Source organism: Planococcus citri, chromosome 2, assembly GCF_950023065.1.
Source record: "Planococcus citri chromosome 2, ihPlaCitr1.1, whole genome shotgun sequence".
Classification (NCBI taxonomy): domain Eukaryota; kingdom Metazoa; phylum Arthropoda; class Insecta; order Hemiptera; family Pseudococcidae; genus Planococcus; species Planococcus citri.
Genome location: NC_088678.1, coordinates 59,140,806 through 59,154,154, shown reverse-complemented (window position 1 = coordinate 59,154,154; position 13,349 = coordinate 59,140,806). Strand labels below are relative to the sequence as shown.

The window sequence follows — 13,349 nt, the reverse complement described above, 5'->3', positions numbered from 1 at the left end:
GGAAACTAGCTGCAAGCGGTAAGTATTGAACTTTGAATTAAAAATACTCGAAATTTTGATCGAACACATAGGTATTTTATTATTGCAAAATGTTCGTAATTTTATTCTCTTCAAAATGGTTCTTCAGGATCTTCACCCAAAGCTCTACCTTTTACCGTTCAAAAGCTCTCGTTGTTCAAAGTTGCGGAAAGTGGTTACTTTACCACTTTCCGCAACTTTAAACTACGAGAGCTTTTGAACGGTAAAAGGTTGAGCTTTGAGTGAAGAACCATTTTAAAGATGATAAAATAACGAACATTTTGCAATAATAAAATATCCATGTGTTTGATCAAAATTTTGAGTATTTTTAGTTCAAAGTTGACAATACGAAGAAATCGGTAGATAAAAGTATTCATAAAACCGTTATTTTTATGCGAAATGATGAAAATTATACATCAGTCAATAGGGAATTTCATTGGCTTTGATTTGAGACCACATAAAAGTTCACCAGCATCCGCGAACAATCGAAAAAGTTGCATTTTTTACATAAAAACTTGGAAATCCGTGTAGTTTTGCCTACCAGAGTGATAAGAATCAGGCATAGAGTATGCAACCCGCGGATTGTAGAAAAGCAAGGCGAAAATATTTCCAAGTCCAGAAAAAAAAATTCCACTACAAACCGCCACCGGTATGAATCTAGACGCTCGTTTCAAACGGCCAAAAAATAAATCGCAAAAACTATCTTAGAGCAGCGGGTACGCTGGTCTCTTGTTAATGCATTAACAAGAGCGAACACTCGTTTTTCAATAATTGAGTAATTTTTTTCGTGTGATTTTAGCGCAGATGATACAAACATAACGATGTGTTTTTCGCCTTCGAGAACTTGGTATAAGACTGCGTTCACAGTAGCTGTTTCAACGCTAATTTCTATGTAGAATGGTTCTTCATTGTCTGGCATTTTTAACTCGAACTTTTGCTGATAAGCTTCGTAAAGTTGATCGAAAGCATCGGACTGTTCTTTTCCCCATACAAATGGAACATCTTTCTTGGTAAGTTTGGTGATTGGCTCTAATATTGTCTGATAATTTTTGATAAATTTTCTATATAAATTCGTAAGACCGGTGAATTGCTTGATATTCGTGACAGTTGGTAGAATAACTCTGTTTTGACGTTTATTGAAGAATTTATTTCTAAAACGTTGTAATTTTTCCATTTTTTGATCTTGTTTTTTTACAGAGTCTTCTCCGATGACGTGTCCAAGAAAATCAACGTTTTTCTGGAATAGTTTGGTTTTACTCGGATTTAATGTCATATTCGCTTCGTTGATTCGTCGAAATACTTCTTCGAGAAGTTGAACGTGCTCTTCGAATGTTTCAGTTTCAATTAGAAATTCGTCCACGAACATTTTCACTGGAAGGCCGTAAAACATCCTTCTCCGGCGATCGATAAATTCGCCCATGGCGACGACAGTACCAAATGGATCTACATTCCATTCCCAGATTTCACCATCCATCTTAAATCCGGTGTATTTTTTCAAGTTTTCGTCGAGTGGATCTTGCCAGAATCCAGAGCTAAAATCGCCCGTTGATCGGTAGACTTTCTTTTTGCCATCGTGAACCAAACGCTCTGAATTCGGTGGTTCGTTGTAATTTGGAATCAAGTATTTATTCAGTTCTTCCGGATCCAAGCAGATACGAAGTGATCCGTTGGATTTGGTACGTATTATAGTATTATTAACGTGAGTTGTATTCGATGGTCTGATAATATCGTTAATAATCAACCGATGCATTTCAGCTCTCACTTTTTCGCGCATATGGACGCTTGGAATATAATTTCTACCATTGAAATTAGGAACTTTATCAACGATGAACTTGAATACCACCGGATCGCCATTGTAACGACCAATTTCATCACGAAATATACGAGAATGCGGATTTAAGCGCTGGTAAGCAATTTGCTGTTGTTCGTTTGACAGTTGAATATTTCTGTCATTTCGTAGGAGTTTTTTGCGAAGAATTTCACCGGTATCTTTCGAAGGTTCGATTGGTTTTATTATTTTATCGATTAATCGTATATGAATTTCACGAATGTTGATGTATTTATCCAGAATTATGAAATTAATGTATTCGATTACGCCGCCACGTTCACATTTTGCTCTCATTGGACCAAACTCAGTATCGATATTGTTGTCTTTCATAGCATGGCGACCAATGAGAATTTTTCCTGGTAGGTTTCTCATTACATGGAATTTTGCATTGATTTTGTAGTCTTTGAATTTAAACTGTACAACTCCCATGAGGTCGAGGCATTCTTCTTCGTTACCGTTGGCTACTTTAACAATGGCAATTTGTTTCGCAGGTTCGAAGGCAACATGGTTTGGATGATTTCTATGCAGCATAAAGAGTGTGCCCTGATCAATGACATTTGCATCAGCACCGGAGTCGAGCAGAACAACGCAGTCTTCAGTCTCAATTTTTAATGGAATAGCACTTGTATTTTGCGGATGTTTAGGTTGTTCATTTGCTTCGATTGTTTTTATTTTATTAATTTCTATAAGTTCATCCGTAATTTCTTCGATAGTTAATGCTTGTTTTTCTACAGGAAGTTGATAGAGTACTAATTGTTGGTTAGAATGAACATTATACAAGTCGTACGCCAACTCAACTTCGTCTTCGATACTTAGATTAGCTGGTGAGTTGCAAGTTGCTACCGTATCCATTGATACCGAAGAATTAAGCGATTCATCCGATGAGAAGCTTTCGTCAGCATTATTATGATTTATAATGCAGTTAACGTTAATATGTTTGTGTTTTTCTATCTCAGGTTCACCGTTCGGATGCTGCTCAGTGGTTGGTTCGCAGATTTCGATTTTTTCATCGTTGTTTTCGCATGTTTGGATAATTTTTGGTTTTCTTATTGGTGATAATTTTTTCTTTGATGGCGAGAATACTTTTCTACGTAATATTGGCGGTGATTTTACACGAATTGGCGATTTTTTGAGAGTAATTCGCGCTACAGACTCAGGTACGATTTCTTCTTCTTCGGGTATTGACATAGTTGGTAGTTTATTAATTTCTATCGATGATTTTTCCTTTTCAGGTTCAGACTGGATCATATTGTATTTCCGCAATATTTCTTCGAACCGGCTTCGTAATACTTTGGAATTATCATCTTTTGGTAAGAAATCATGCAATTTATTATTATAGTAGAACTTTCCTTTAATTACATTGATTACTCCGGATCTGTTTGTTTTAAAACGATAGCCATTTGTAACTAAAAACTGCTTCGATAATTCTGTGACCAGTCTGGTGTTTTTCATACGATAGATGTTTTTCTTGTAAATAGATAAGATACGTAAATATCTCCGAATATGACCACGAGGTTTTTTATTGGTCGATGGATGCAGTATCGGGAATAGAACCAGAGTCGATAGAGGTTTTTGATACTTTATTAGGTTGCAGATTTTTTGTATCCAGTATGCGATGTAGTTTAATGGAATTCGATCATCATTTAACTCTCCTTCTCCAAACGAAATTACTAGTTTTTGATTAAATAGATTAAAATTCTTCAGCGTCATAAAGATATTTGCCAAGGTTGGCATTCGTATACTCCCGTTACCAAGTAATAATTGAACGATATTATCACCAAAATAGTTTATTTTACAGTTTTTTATTTCTAGTTTACATAGGTTTATTCTTGGATGGGAATACAAGTCAGGAATTAGTTTAAAGAATTCTGTTGAGCAGCTCCAGTTTGGCTGCCGAATAGACCAGCGAATGATTGACCGGACGTTGAAGCATTCGCTTGAGGCTGTCGTTGAGATTGAGGTTGACTTGGCGGAAGATTTGAATTTATATTTTGTGGGGTAGGTTGTTGCTGATGCGTTGCATTTTGATCGCCGTTTCGACCGGAATGTTGTTCGGATAGTGGGCGAGAGTCATCACCGTAAGGTTTGTTATCATAGTTATCATAATTTCTATATCCACCACGATAACCGCCTCGATATCCTCGACTTCTTCCTCTGTAGCCACCGCGATATTCTCCATTATTCCATCGACCTCGATAGCCACCACGATCGTCGTTTGTTCTACCTTGATCATCTTGCATACCACCGCTAAAATCGCGAAATGTGCGATCATCTGTTCGCTGATGCGTTCGCTGGGGAGTTTCTAGCTGTTTGGCCCAGCTGGTTACACTGCAGATTCTCGAAGCTGCTAGTTGCTTCAACGAATTTAGTTTGGCGATGAGATGCTCGAATGAATTTAGGTCTTCACCAGAAATTCTATATTGGAACTCGGAGGGTATCTTGTCATATAAGCTGCTGATTGCTTCATTAGGAGTAACACGTTTCATATTAATTAATGTTGGATACCACAATTCTATCCTTTCGATAACTTTTGTTATGCTATAGTCGCTTGGAGCTGTTTCCGAGCTAAATGCGTCGAGAGCTGCTCGTTGGCAAGATTCGTCCCAGAAGACTGATAGAAAGATTTTTCGAGACTCTTGGTAAACTTTTGCGTTCTTGCTACGACTATTCCACGAATCATTATTTATCTTCACAGCTGTGTTAAACATAATTATCTTAGTCATCTCATTAGTTAACTGCACTTGTGACATATAATTTTCAAATTGGTTTAGGAATCGGTGCGGATGGTGTTTATTCTGCTCGTCGAACACAATGCCAGAATTCGGGAATAAATTAATGAAATTTTGTTCGTTTGGAAGCGTGACCTGGATCTGTTGAGGAGGAACTTCGAACTGCTCCATTTCAGCATCCAACCTGTTATTTATCGCCGTCGTCATAGCTGTAGAAATCTGTTGAAATAGATCTTTCGTCGCATTGGTAATCGTTTTCGTAACATGATTGTTAATTCGAGTTTCGGCTGCGGTGATTTTTTCGTCGATTTTAGCGTTGATTTGTTCTTCGGTAAGAGCCATCTCTGACAAACTTTCACGTACGGACTCGGATAGGTTTGAAAACGGAAGGTTTTCAAACAGTGCTCGAATTTGATTCGTATAAAAATCTTCAAAATCTTGAACACTAGGATTATTTATTTCTATCTGTTTAACTTTTCGAGATTTCTTCTTTATTTCTACACGTTGCACTTTTCTTTGTCGTAGAGATAGGACTGGCGATTGAACCGGCGTGATCGGTCTTGAAAGCGACTTATCTGATATAATATTGCGCGGAATTTTGACGTTATTCCGGTGCAATATTTCACGAAAAACAGGTTACACTTACTGGAATGAATAGTAACATTTATTTCTATTTGATCAGGAACTATGTAATCATTTCTATAAATTGTCGCGAATTTTATAAGAAACAAAGTTGCACACGCGGTTTTGAACAATGGAAACTTACGACGATACAATCGTGTAGAATAGTTGTTATAAAACAGAAATAAATCGCACTTTTTTAAAGAAAATCGTGCCCACCGGATGGGAGCCACTAGTGAACCGGGTACTTAATGAGCTTTTTACTTCCATAAATTAGGAATAAATAGACGTAGGACTTCTTTATCTCAGGGCGTTTAATAATACTTTCATATAACATGACATCTTTACATAACGAAGGATAAAAAGGTAATAACGATACAAACATATATAACAAAACCGTTGACTTCGAATACTAGAAAAATTGCAACGTTGCCAATTCTAACAAATACATCGTAATCTATCTTTGAACTTTACTGTTACTTAACTTGGCGAACTTTTGGCGGAGGAGGTGCCGTTTCAAAATGAAAATTCATCCAAACTGACATAGTATTTTTCAAGTGTTGGAGAAGAAGCGACTGTTCCAAAGTCGAGGTACAACTTTGATCCACTTTTTTGCTCAATGTTAAAAATGGAAGTGTAGACCTGTGTCTCTGATGCTGGTGCAGGATTGTAACGATGACGTCATTCTAAATTTATTATTTCGTCCTTCTCCATCATCCGCACAAATCTCAACAAAAATACCAAATGCAACACGTACCACTAATAATTCTTGAACTCTTCGTGATGAATTATAAAATCTCCATATCGCGGAATAGATATAGCGACAATTTTCGTATAATTCGACACAGGTGCCTTCGTAGTGCTATTTTCAAACGTCTGTAACATCTTGACCATTCTTTCAGTCAATATATTCGACAACTTGATACCAAATATGATTCTACGCTCGGGATTGTACAAGGAAAAATACTCCATTGGGTCTCCCAACACGACTAGCATCTCCAGCAAACGATAATTATACAGGGTGGAAATTTTTAACGCGAAATAATGAAAAATGTATCTCATAAGATGCAAAGGAAATATATCCTCGTATAGGGAAAATTTTTGGAAAAATCTGTACAACGATTTGGAAAAGCTGACACATTCTGAACTATTACTTTGTATAAACTTATACGTTTCGTTGATCGTGTAGTCGATCATTTTTTGTGAAATATTGTACTTGACTTTATAAAAATCCATCAACATTTCCGATAGTTGGTATTTAATTCTGTGATTAGGTATTTGCACGATTTGGTCTGAGCCATTCATTCGAGCCGTGAAATACCCGCTGGATACGAGTAAAGTCAAGTAAAGTCCTCGTGTTTTTTCATCAATACTAGTACTGGATGTGAATGGCATATCTTTTAATTTCAGTATGTCGCTCGTGTCTCCTTGTAATACATTTTTCATGTATCCTTTTCCTGTTATGCTGTTGGCCAACAAACCCCTGAATCTTTTCACCTGTATCGATCTACGTATAAAATCATCCATCAAGTTGGGCGTGTGATACACAGTGAAATCATTAGCATTGAATATCGATACGAATGGTTCGATTTCGTGCATATTTATCGACATTTTTCTTCCGCATCTGTACCCGTTGTACCACTGGCGAGCTTTGCGATTCGCCTCGACGTCGATGGGAAACAGTCGAAACATTCTATCTATATCGAATCTCGTAAAACCGCAAGGATTGTATAAAATATTAATCGACGTATTAAACGTGGTGGTTTCGAACCCTTTTAGTAAAGTTTTCGCATCGTATGTGCCTGCTATTAAACTTTTTTCCAAATAATCGTTGTACTGCAAAGAGTTGAGCAACAGCGATTTGTAAAATATTCGCATATTTAATTCATCCTCTTCCGGAATGTTATTCAAAAAAATCACCTTGAAGATACAGTCGTAATCATCCATCAAAATGTAAACCTTCTGTTTGAAGTACTCGTGCAGAAGTTTCGACAGTAAATGAATACCGCTGGTTAATTCGATAGCGGAAGCTTGACAATCGAGAATTTTTCTAAATTTATTCGAGGCAGTTTCTGATATTGGTTTGGCGAATTTAACTTCAGGTTTGTTCATATCGGCCTGTTTTTTATCATCCGCATCATTTTGGTAATCGGTTTCATCTTTATAAGCAGCCTCCTCTTTGTAATAAGCCTCCTCATCGGAGCCAGTGGTTTGCGAGTAGAATACCTCGACATCCATTACATCGTCTACTATGGCTTCGAGATACATATGCTGTTTGAAAACGTCGCTAATCACCACAGCTATTTGATCGACAAAGTCGTCGTAATTTGAAGCGGTGATGTTCTCGAAACTTACCAAAATTACCGGGTAGCTTCCCAGAAGGGTGGAAACGGAGCCACCTTGAGCATTAACGTTCAATACGTCAGTTAATGAATCCATTTCTCCATTTTCATGAAGTATTTCACTACGTTGAAATAATCTGTAATTCGTGGTTTCTTCCAGAGGTATTCGGGTCCAGTTTTCGTACAGTTCTATTTCGAAATATTTTTTTACCATGTGCAAGGTTATAGTTTTACCCCATCTTGGTGCACATCTCATTTCAGTCACCTTGACAGGTCCCTCAAAATGCCAGGCAGCTATGAAATGACTCTTGTCTATAAATTTATCGCTGTTCCTCAGCAATTCCATGTAAGAACGAGCGTTTTCCATGATTTTACCTGAATTTCTGAATTGCTTTTTCACGAACGCGGCGGGGCCTTTTTTGTTGAATTCTTCTTCTTGGCATTGTACCATAACAAAGAAGAGGATAAGTGGCCATGAAATCATTTTGATGAGGTGTACGTCTGTTGGCCTAATTTTCGTGAATTATCTGTAATGTGAGAAAGTGTATTAGTTCCACGAGATTCAGCGTCCAAGAAGATTGGGAAGTCATTTTTCATTTCCTTTTAGGTTTTTTTGGTGGCTTTCGTGAGAACTATTGCAGATTTGCGGTTGGGGAAAAAACATTGGATGTTGTAAAATCAATCGAGTATCTATGAGTTATGTCTTGAAAGAAATGGCTTTTAGAGTTTTAGACATGTATTGATTTTACTATTTTTAATTAACATGGTATCAAGTATACATATTACTTACTTCATTTCGAACTGCATCATTGATTATAATAAAACTAGTGTGTATGTGTAGGTATTATCTAGGGAACATTTTAAATTTATTTTTGCAACTTAAGTATACCTAAATTTATTCAAACTTCATCAATTTGGCTTATCTATCTACCTATCCATTTTGGCCCAAATTATTAAACATGCCCCACTTGATTGAACTCGTTACCTAGTTACTTACGTATACATTTTGGAGGTTGACTTTATCAAAGATAGATAATGGTTGTAAGTTATGAAAATTAAAATTTCCTATTTGAATTTTATGACTAGCCAGAAGTATTGATGGAAAATTTGAATCAGCAAAACAATCAATACCTATTAATAATGAGAATAAATTGAAGATGGTTGGACTTTTTTTCATGTTGAACATTTGCAAACGATTCTTTATTAAGTAATTCAGAAAAAAAAAATTGGAAATACTAATTTTAAAAGGACGTAAGTACGAGGCTACGAGTGCTTTAAATTTAAGCAGTGTTACAAAAAAAAAAAACGTTGATCTCCTTTAAAAATAAAACTTTGAGATTGAAAAGTATTTTCATATTTTCATTTTTCTCAAATACATTTACTTATATTTTGTACAGCATACTAATAGGTTTTTTTTGTGTTTTCAGCTACGTGTTCTTTCAAATCAAAAATAGGTATCAATTTTTTGCTTAAAAGCAGGGAAAATAAGTAATTGAAATTTTACCGATTTATTTGCTAAAAATTACCGTAATTTACTTACTGAAAATTACCATCCAACGATTTTAGTAACTATCCAAAATTACTTTAATTCATCAAAAATTCCTATCAGCGTCCAAAATTACCAATAAAAGTTATCAAAAATTTCTGTAATTAACTAAAATTACTGTAATTTACTGAAAATTACCATGATATATCAACAATTCTCAAACTAAAAGTATATTCTTACTATGTATTATTTACCAAATATTCCAGCAATTACTCTGAAAGTGGCCTCATAAGGTCACTGACCTACCGGCCCGTCTCGTCTGGCCTTTTAAGGTCGTCGCTGTCTGCCCGGCTGGCTTCTTTAGGTCATTGACCTGTATGTATAGCTTTTCAAGGTCATTGACTATCTGTCTGGCTTCTCAAGGTCGTCTGTTTGCCTGCCCGGCCTTTTATGGTCATTGACCTGTCAGTATGGCTTACCATGGTTTGTCTGTCTCTCTTTCTAACTTCTCAAGGTCATTGACCTGTCTGTCTGACTTCTCAAGGTTATCTAGTTACCTGTCTGTTTCTCCGTCTGACTTCCTAAGGTCATTGACCCATCTGTCTAGCCTCTCAAAGTCGTCTGACTGCTCAAGGGTGTCTGCATTTCTGTCTATCAGACCACTTAAGGTCATTGACCCGTTAGCATGGCTTCCCAAGGTCGTCTGACATATTGAGGTTATTGACCCCTCCCCATAGCCTCTCGAGGTCATCTGTAATCCGGTTTGAAATTTCAAGGTCACTGGCCCTATCAGTCTGGATTCTTATGACCGTCTGCCTGACTGTTCAAAAGGTTGTCTGACGGTCTGTCTGATGTCTTAAGGTCATTGACCTTCCGTCTGTCTGGACTCTCATTGTCACTGACCTACTTTTATACATTCCCAAGGTCGTGTGTCTGCCTGTCTGGCCTCCTAAGCTCATTGGTCCGTTTTTCTGACCTCTTTAAGTTACTGACCTATCTGTCGAGCTAGAGATGGCTGTTCAATGTTGTTTGTCTGCGCTAATCTTTTTGAAATTTTTAAGAACATTCTTACTCAAGAACAGGAACGTAAAAATTATAGAAACGGAAACGGAATTGGGAATGGAATGTTAAATCGGGGTTTTAGCCGTTCTTCAGCATTCTAAAATTTTCTCTCAAACGAGCAGCTCTGGAGTAAAAGTAACCTAAATAAAAATAACATGAAACATTCCTTTTACCCCCAATTTTTTGTAATTTTTGGGTATAATCAAAGAAAATAGCGAAAAATTTTCAAGTTCAATGTCCAGAAAAATATGAAAATAAGAGTGGTATATGCAGCACCTTATTTTTGATTGGAAAAAAGTTCGATTTTACTCAAAAAGAATTGTGAGAAATTGGATTTGAACTTTTTTAGTCAGAAAAATGTAAAAAAATTGAAAGTCTGTTTTCTTTTTCAAAATCCAAATCTGCATTAAAAATATGTATTGGCAATTTTGTACTCGATTTTTGAAAATTTCACTTTTCCATTTTCCAACCCACCTCTCAACCCCCCCCCCCCCCAAATAATAATTTGTTCACGAAGTAATTTTTTCGTCAAGTTTTTCTGGAATGCCTAGTAATAAATTATCGCTTTTCACCAACAAAAAATGACGATCACGTATAATCTACGTTTATTTGAACAGTTTTATTTAATGCTATATTAATACCAATAAATCTAATTTGCTTGTAGGCTTGGCAGATCTTGTGTACCCTGAATTTTTGCTGTCTAGCCAATGCGGTGGCATTCTGAGCAGAACTGGCGTTAACGGTGAGTTCAATGAATGTAACAATTTTATCAATAGGCCTATAAATAGCTAAATTATGCCATCGGTATTTACCGTGACTTAAATCATAGTTCTCCACTGGTTCGATAATAAAATTATAAGCCAAGGTAGCTCTTAAAGTAAAATAGTTCAATACGAATAACACGAATTTTCTAAAACTACCCCATTCAGATCTGTCATATTCGGATACATCTCTCATGAGTCGATCGTTGCGCATCAATGATTGTAAAAATGACAGTAAACCTTTACACGATGGTGTACGTCCTGCCATAAAACTAGCCAAGCTTTTCAACGCGGTCTTTATGGATAATGTAGATATATGAAATTCAGTCTTGTAATAATCCATTAGTTTATCCGCTAAATCCATTCTAGCTTCGTTACTCGACACACTTATGAACGTTGTAATCGCATCGCTCGAGTTGGGTGACAGAATTCCAACAGATAGTAAATACGGTTCGAGGGCTTCTTCTAAAGTGAAAGTTTTATGCGTTTTGGAACCGATTAGGCAGTTTTTGAGGTCGAGATATTCGTCGATGGAGATTTGCGACGAATCGGATTTCAGTACTTCTCGAGAATCACCGAATAGTTTATCGATACAAAACATACGGATATTAGCTAAGGTCAAAGTATTACGAAAAATACGTTCGAAAATCGGATTACGACATTTACAGTAGTCTAGTCTACCAGTAGTAATGAATTTGGCTATGGAATACGTATTGTAAAGCGATATGGGTCTTAATTTACCCCACGTGTGCCCCGAATACCAGTTCAGAGCTCTGGTACAAACATCCTGAGGGATTTCGAGATACTCGAGTAATGATATCAAATCTCGATGATTCGTAGCATATTTCAACGTCAGCACGCTGGTGAACATGCCTCTGTATCTTTTAAATTTGCCTAAATTCGGAACCAACTTTAGTAAAGGAAAAGTACCCGTTAAGATACCCTTTTCGACATAGGTGTTTGTTTGAAACGTATGCAGCATTAGAGATGAAAAAAAGGCTAATGCTAAAGGAGTCTCTACATCGGAGATGTCTGGACTGGCGAGCACGTTTAAAAGTATACCATCGTAATTATCGACTAGTAGGTATGATCTAGCGCCGAAATGTTCGTATAAAAGATGAGAAAGAAATCCGATACTTTTTATCAAGTCTTCGTAGTTCGCTTTTTTGTTGATTATTTTACGATAATGATCGAGTTGACGACGGGTGTTGTTTTGTTGCTGAGGTGAGATAGCGCAGTGTGAATTCGATTGTAGGACTTTTTCCATGTAGGAGTGTTGTAAAAAAGCTCGTTTAATTCGTTCGCTCGTTATTTCAATTATATCTTGATAAGTAGTAGCGTTCATGTCGCTGAAATCCAAATAAATCACCGGGAATTTACCGAGAACTTTGTCGAGCAGAGTGTCACATCTTGATATGTGCAAAGGTTGTTTCAAAGGCTCGAAGTAATTTTCATCCGTATCGGAGATAAATCGGCTTTTGTAGAATAGTTGATAATTAAAAGCTTTTTCCAAAGGTGTAATCGGGTTACCTTGGTCATCAACTGGGATCTGTAACACGATTTTCATCATATCGAGAGTGATACTTTTGCCCCATTTTGACGGTATGACTACTTCTATAATTCGGTATTCGTTCGGATCCAATAAGAAATTTATCAACATGCTGTTGTCGAAGTAGAAATCGCTTTTCAGCAGTTCGACGTAGCTTCGTGTGTTCGTCGCGTTCATATGACCGAATTGTTTCTTGCTGACGAATAAATGCGGAATCTCGATACGACAAATTTTTGTATTAACGAGTGTAACGAACCATGTCAACGTGACGATTGATACGATTTGTTGATATATCATGGAAGCTTGAATTTGGCCAAATTTTCTCTTAAATTTTTCAAACCAAGGTGTTCGGCTTTGATTGTACGTACTTCATAGGGTTTTCTACAGGGTCGATGGGAAATTGTAAAATTTTATTAGAAAAAGTAGATAGGTATAGATAGACTGAATTTTAGGTACATAATTAGCCTACTTACCCAATTCCATGACCATTGTAAGGTCTGGATTGTAACGATTCATTTGTCTGACCTTTTCTCAATATTTCAATTTGAGTTTTGAAAGGTGTAAGTAGGTATTAAAGTTCGTACAAGTCTTATCTTTGACTGTCTTATCGCTTTTATTCGATATGCTAAAGATTTCGTTGATAGTTCAAAAGATCGCGTTGTGCAATTATTGATGATATTTTTTTCAAAAAATGTGCATCCGGTGAATATTTTTGGTACCCAGCTTGTGTCGTTCATCATTCTCAACACGAATCGTGAATGAGGGCCTCTAAATTTCAACCCCCCCCCCCCTCCCTCCACCAATATTTCTCCTATAGTTTTTTTTTTCAGGTTCGGATACTCGAATATTTTTTTTTTCAATTTTTTATTCAATTTTTAAAAAATAAGACAACCTGACGAGAAAAATGGGAGGGGGTAGGGTGGAGGGAGAGAGGTGTTGACTGAAAATTTGCC

The 13,349-nt window shown here is 36.6% G+C and overlaps 2 protein-coding genes and 1 long non-coding RNA gene across 4 annotated transcripts in view; 1 reads left to right on the top strand and 2 right to left on the bottom strand.

The window, feature by feature from the left end:
• LOC135836810 (uncharacterized) overlaps positions 1 to 13,349 on the top strand; it is a 215,769-nt gene that overhangs the window by 88,216 nt on the left and 114,204 nt on the right. For both annotated transcript variants that reach the window (XR_010557084.1, XR_010557083.1), the window contains exon 3: positions 10,751 to 10,828. This is a non-coding gene — a long non-coding RNA (uncharacterized LOC135836810). The remainder of the gene's footprint in view (positions 1 to 10,750; positions 10,829 to 13,349) is intronic.
• Positions 5,493 to 8,584, bottom strand: LOC135836761 (uncharacterized). Its single transcript, XM_065351778.1, has 2 exons — positions 8,329 to 8,584; positions 5,493 to 8,065 (listed from the first exon to the last, which is right to left on the bottom strand). Exon 2 carries the CDS (start codon positions 8,020 to 8,022, stop codon positions 5,956 to 5,958), a length of 2,067 nt encoding a protein of 688 aa, XP_065207850.1. The 5' UTR covers positions 8,023 to 8,065; positions 8,329 to 8,584; the 3' UTR covers positions 5,493 to 5,955.
• LOC135836774 (uncharacterized) lies at positions 10,675 to 13,013 on the bottom strand. The gene is made up of 2 exons (XM_065351806.1): positions 12,870 to 13,013; positions 10,675 to 12,777 (listed from the first exon to the last, which is right to left on the bottom strand). Exon 2 carries the CDS (start codon positions 12,691 to 12,693, stop codon positions 10,675 to 10,677), a length of 2,019 nt encoding a protein of 672 aa, XP_065207878.1. The 5' UTR covers positions 12,694 to 12,777; positions 12,870 to 13,013.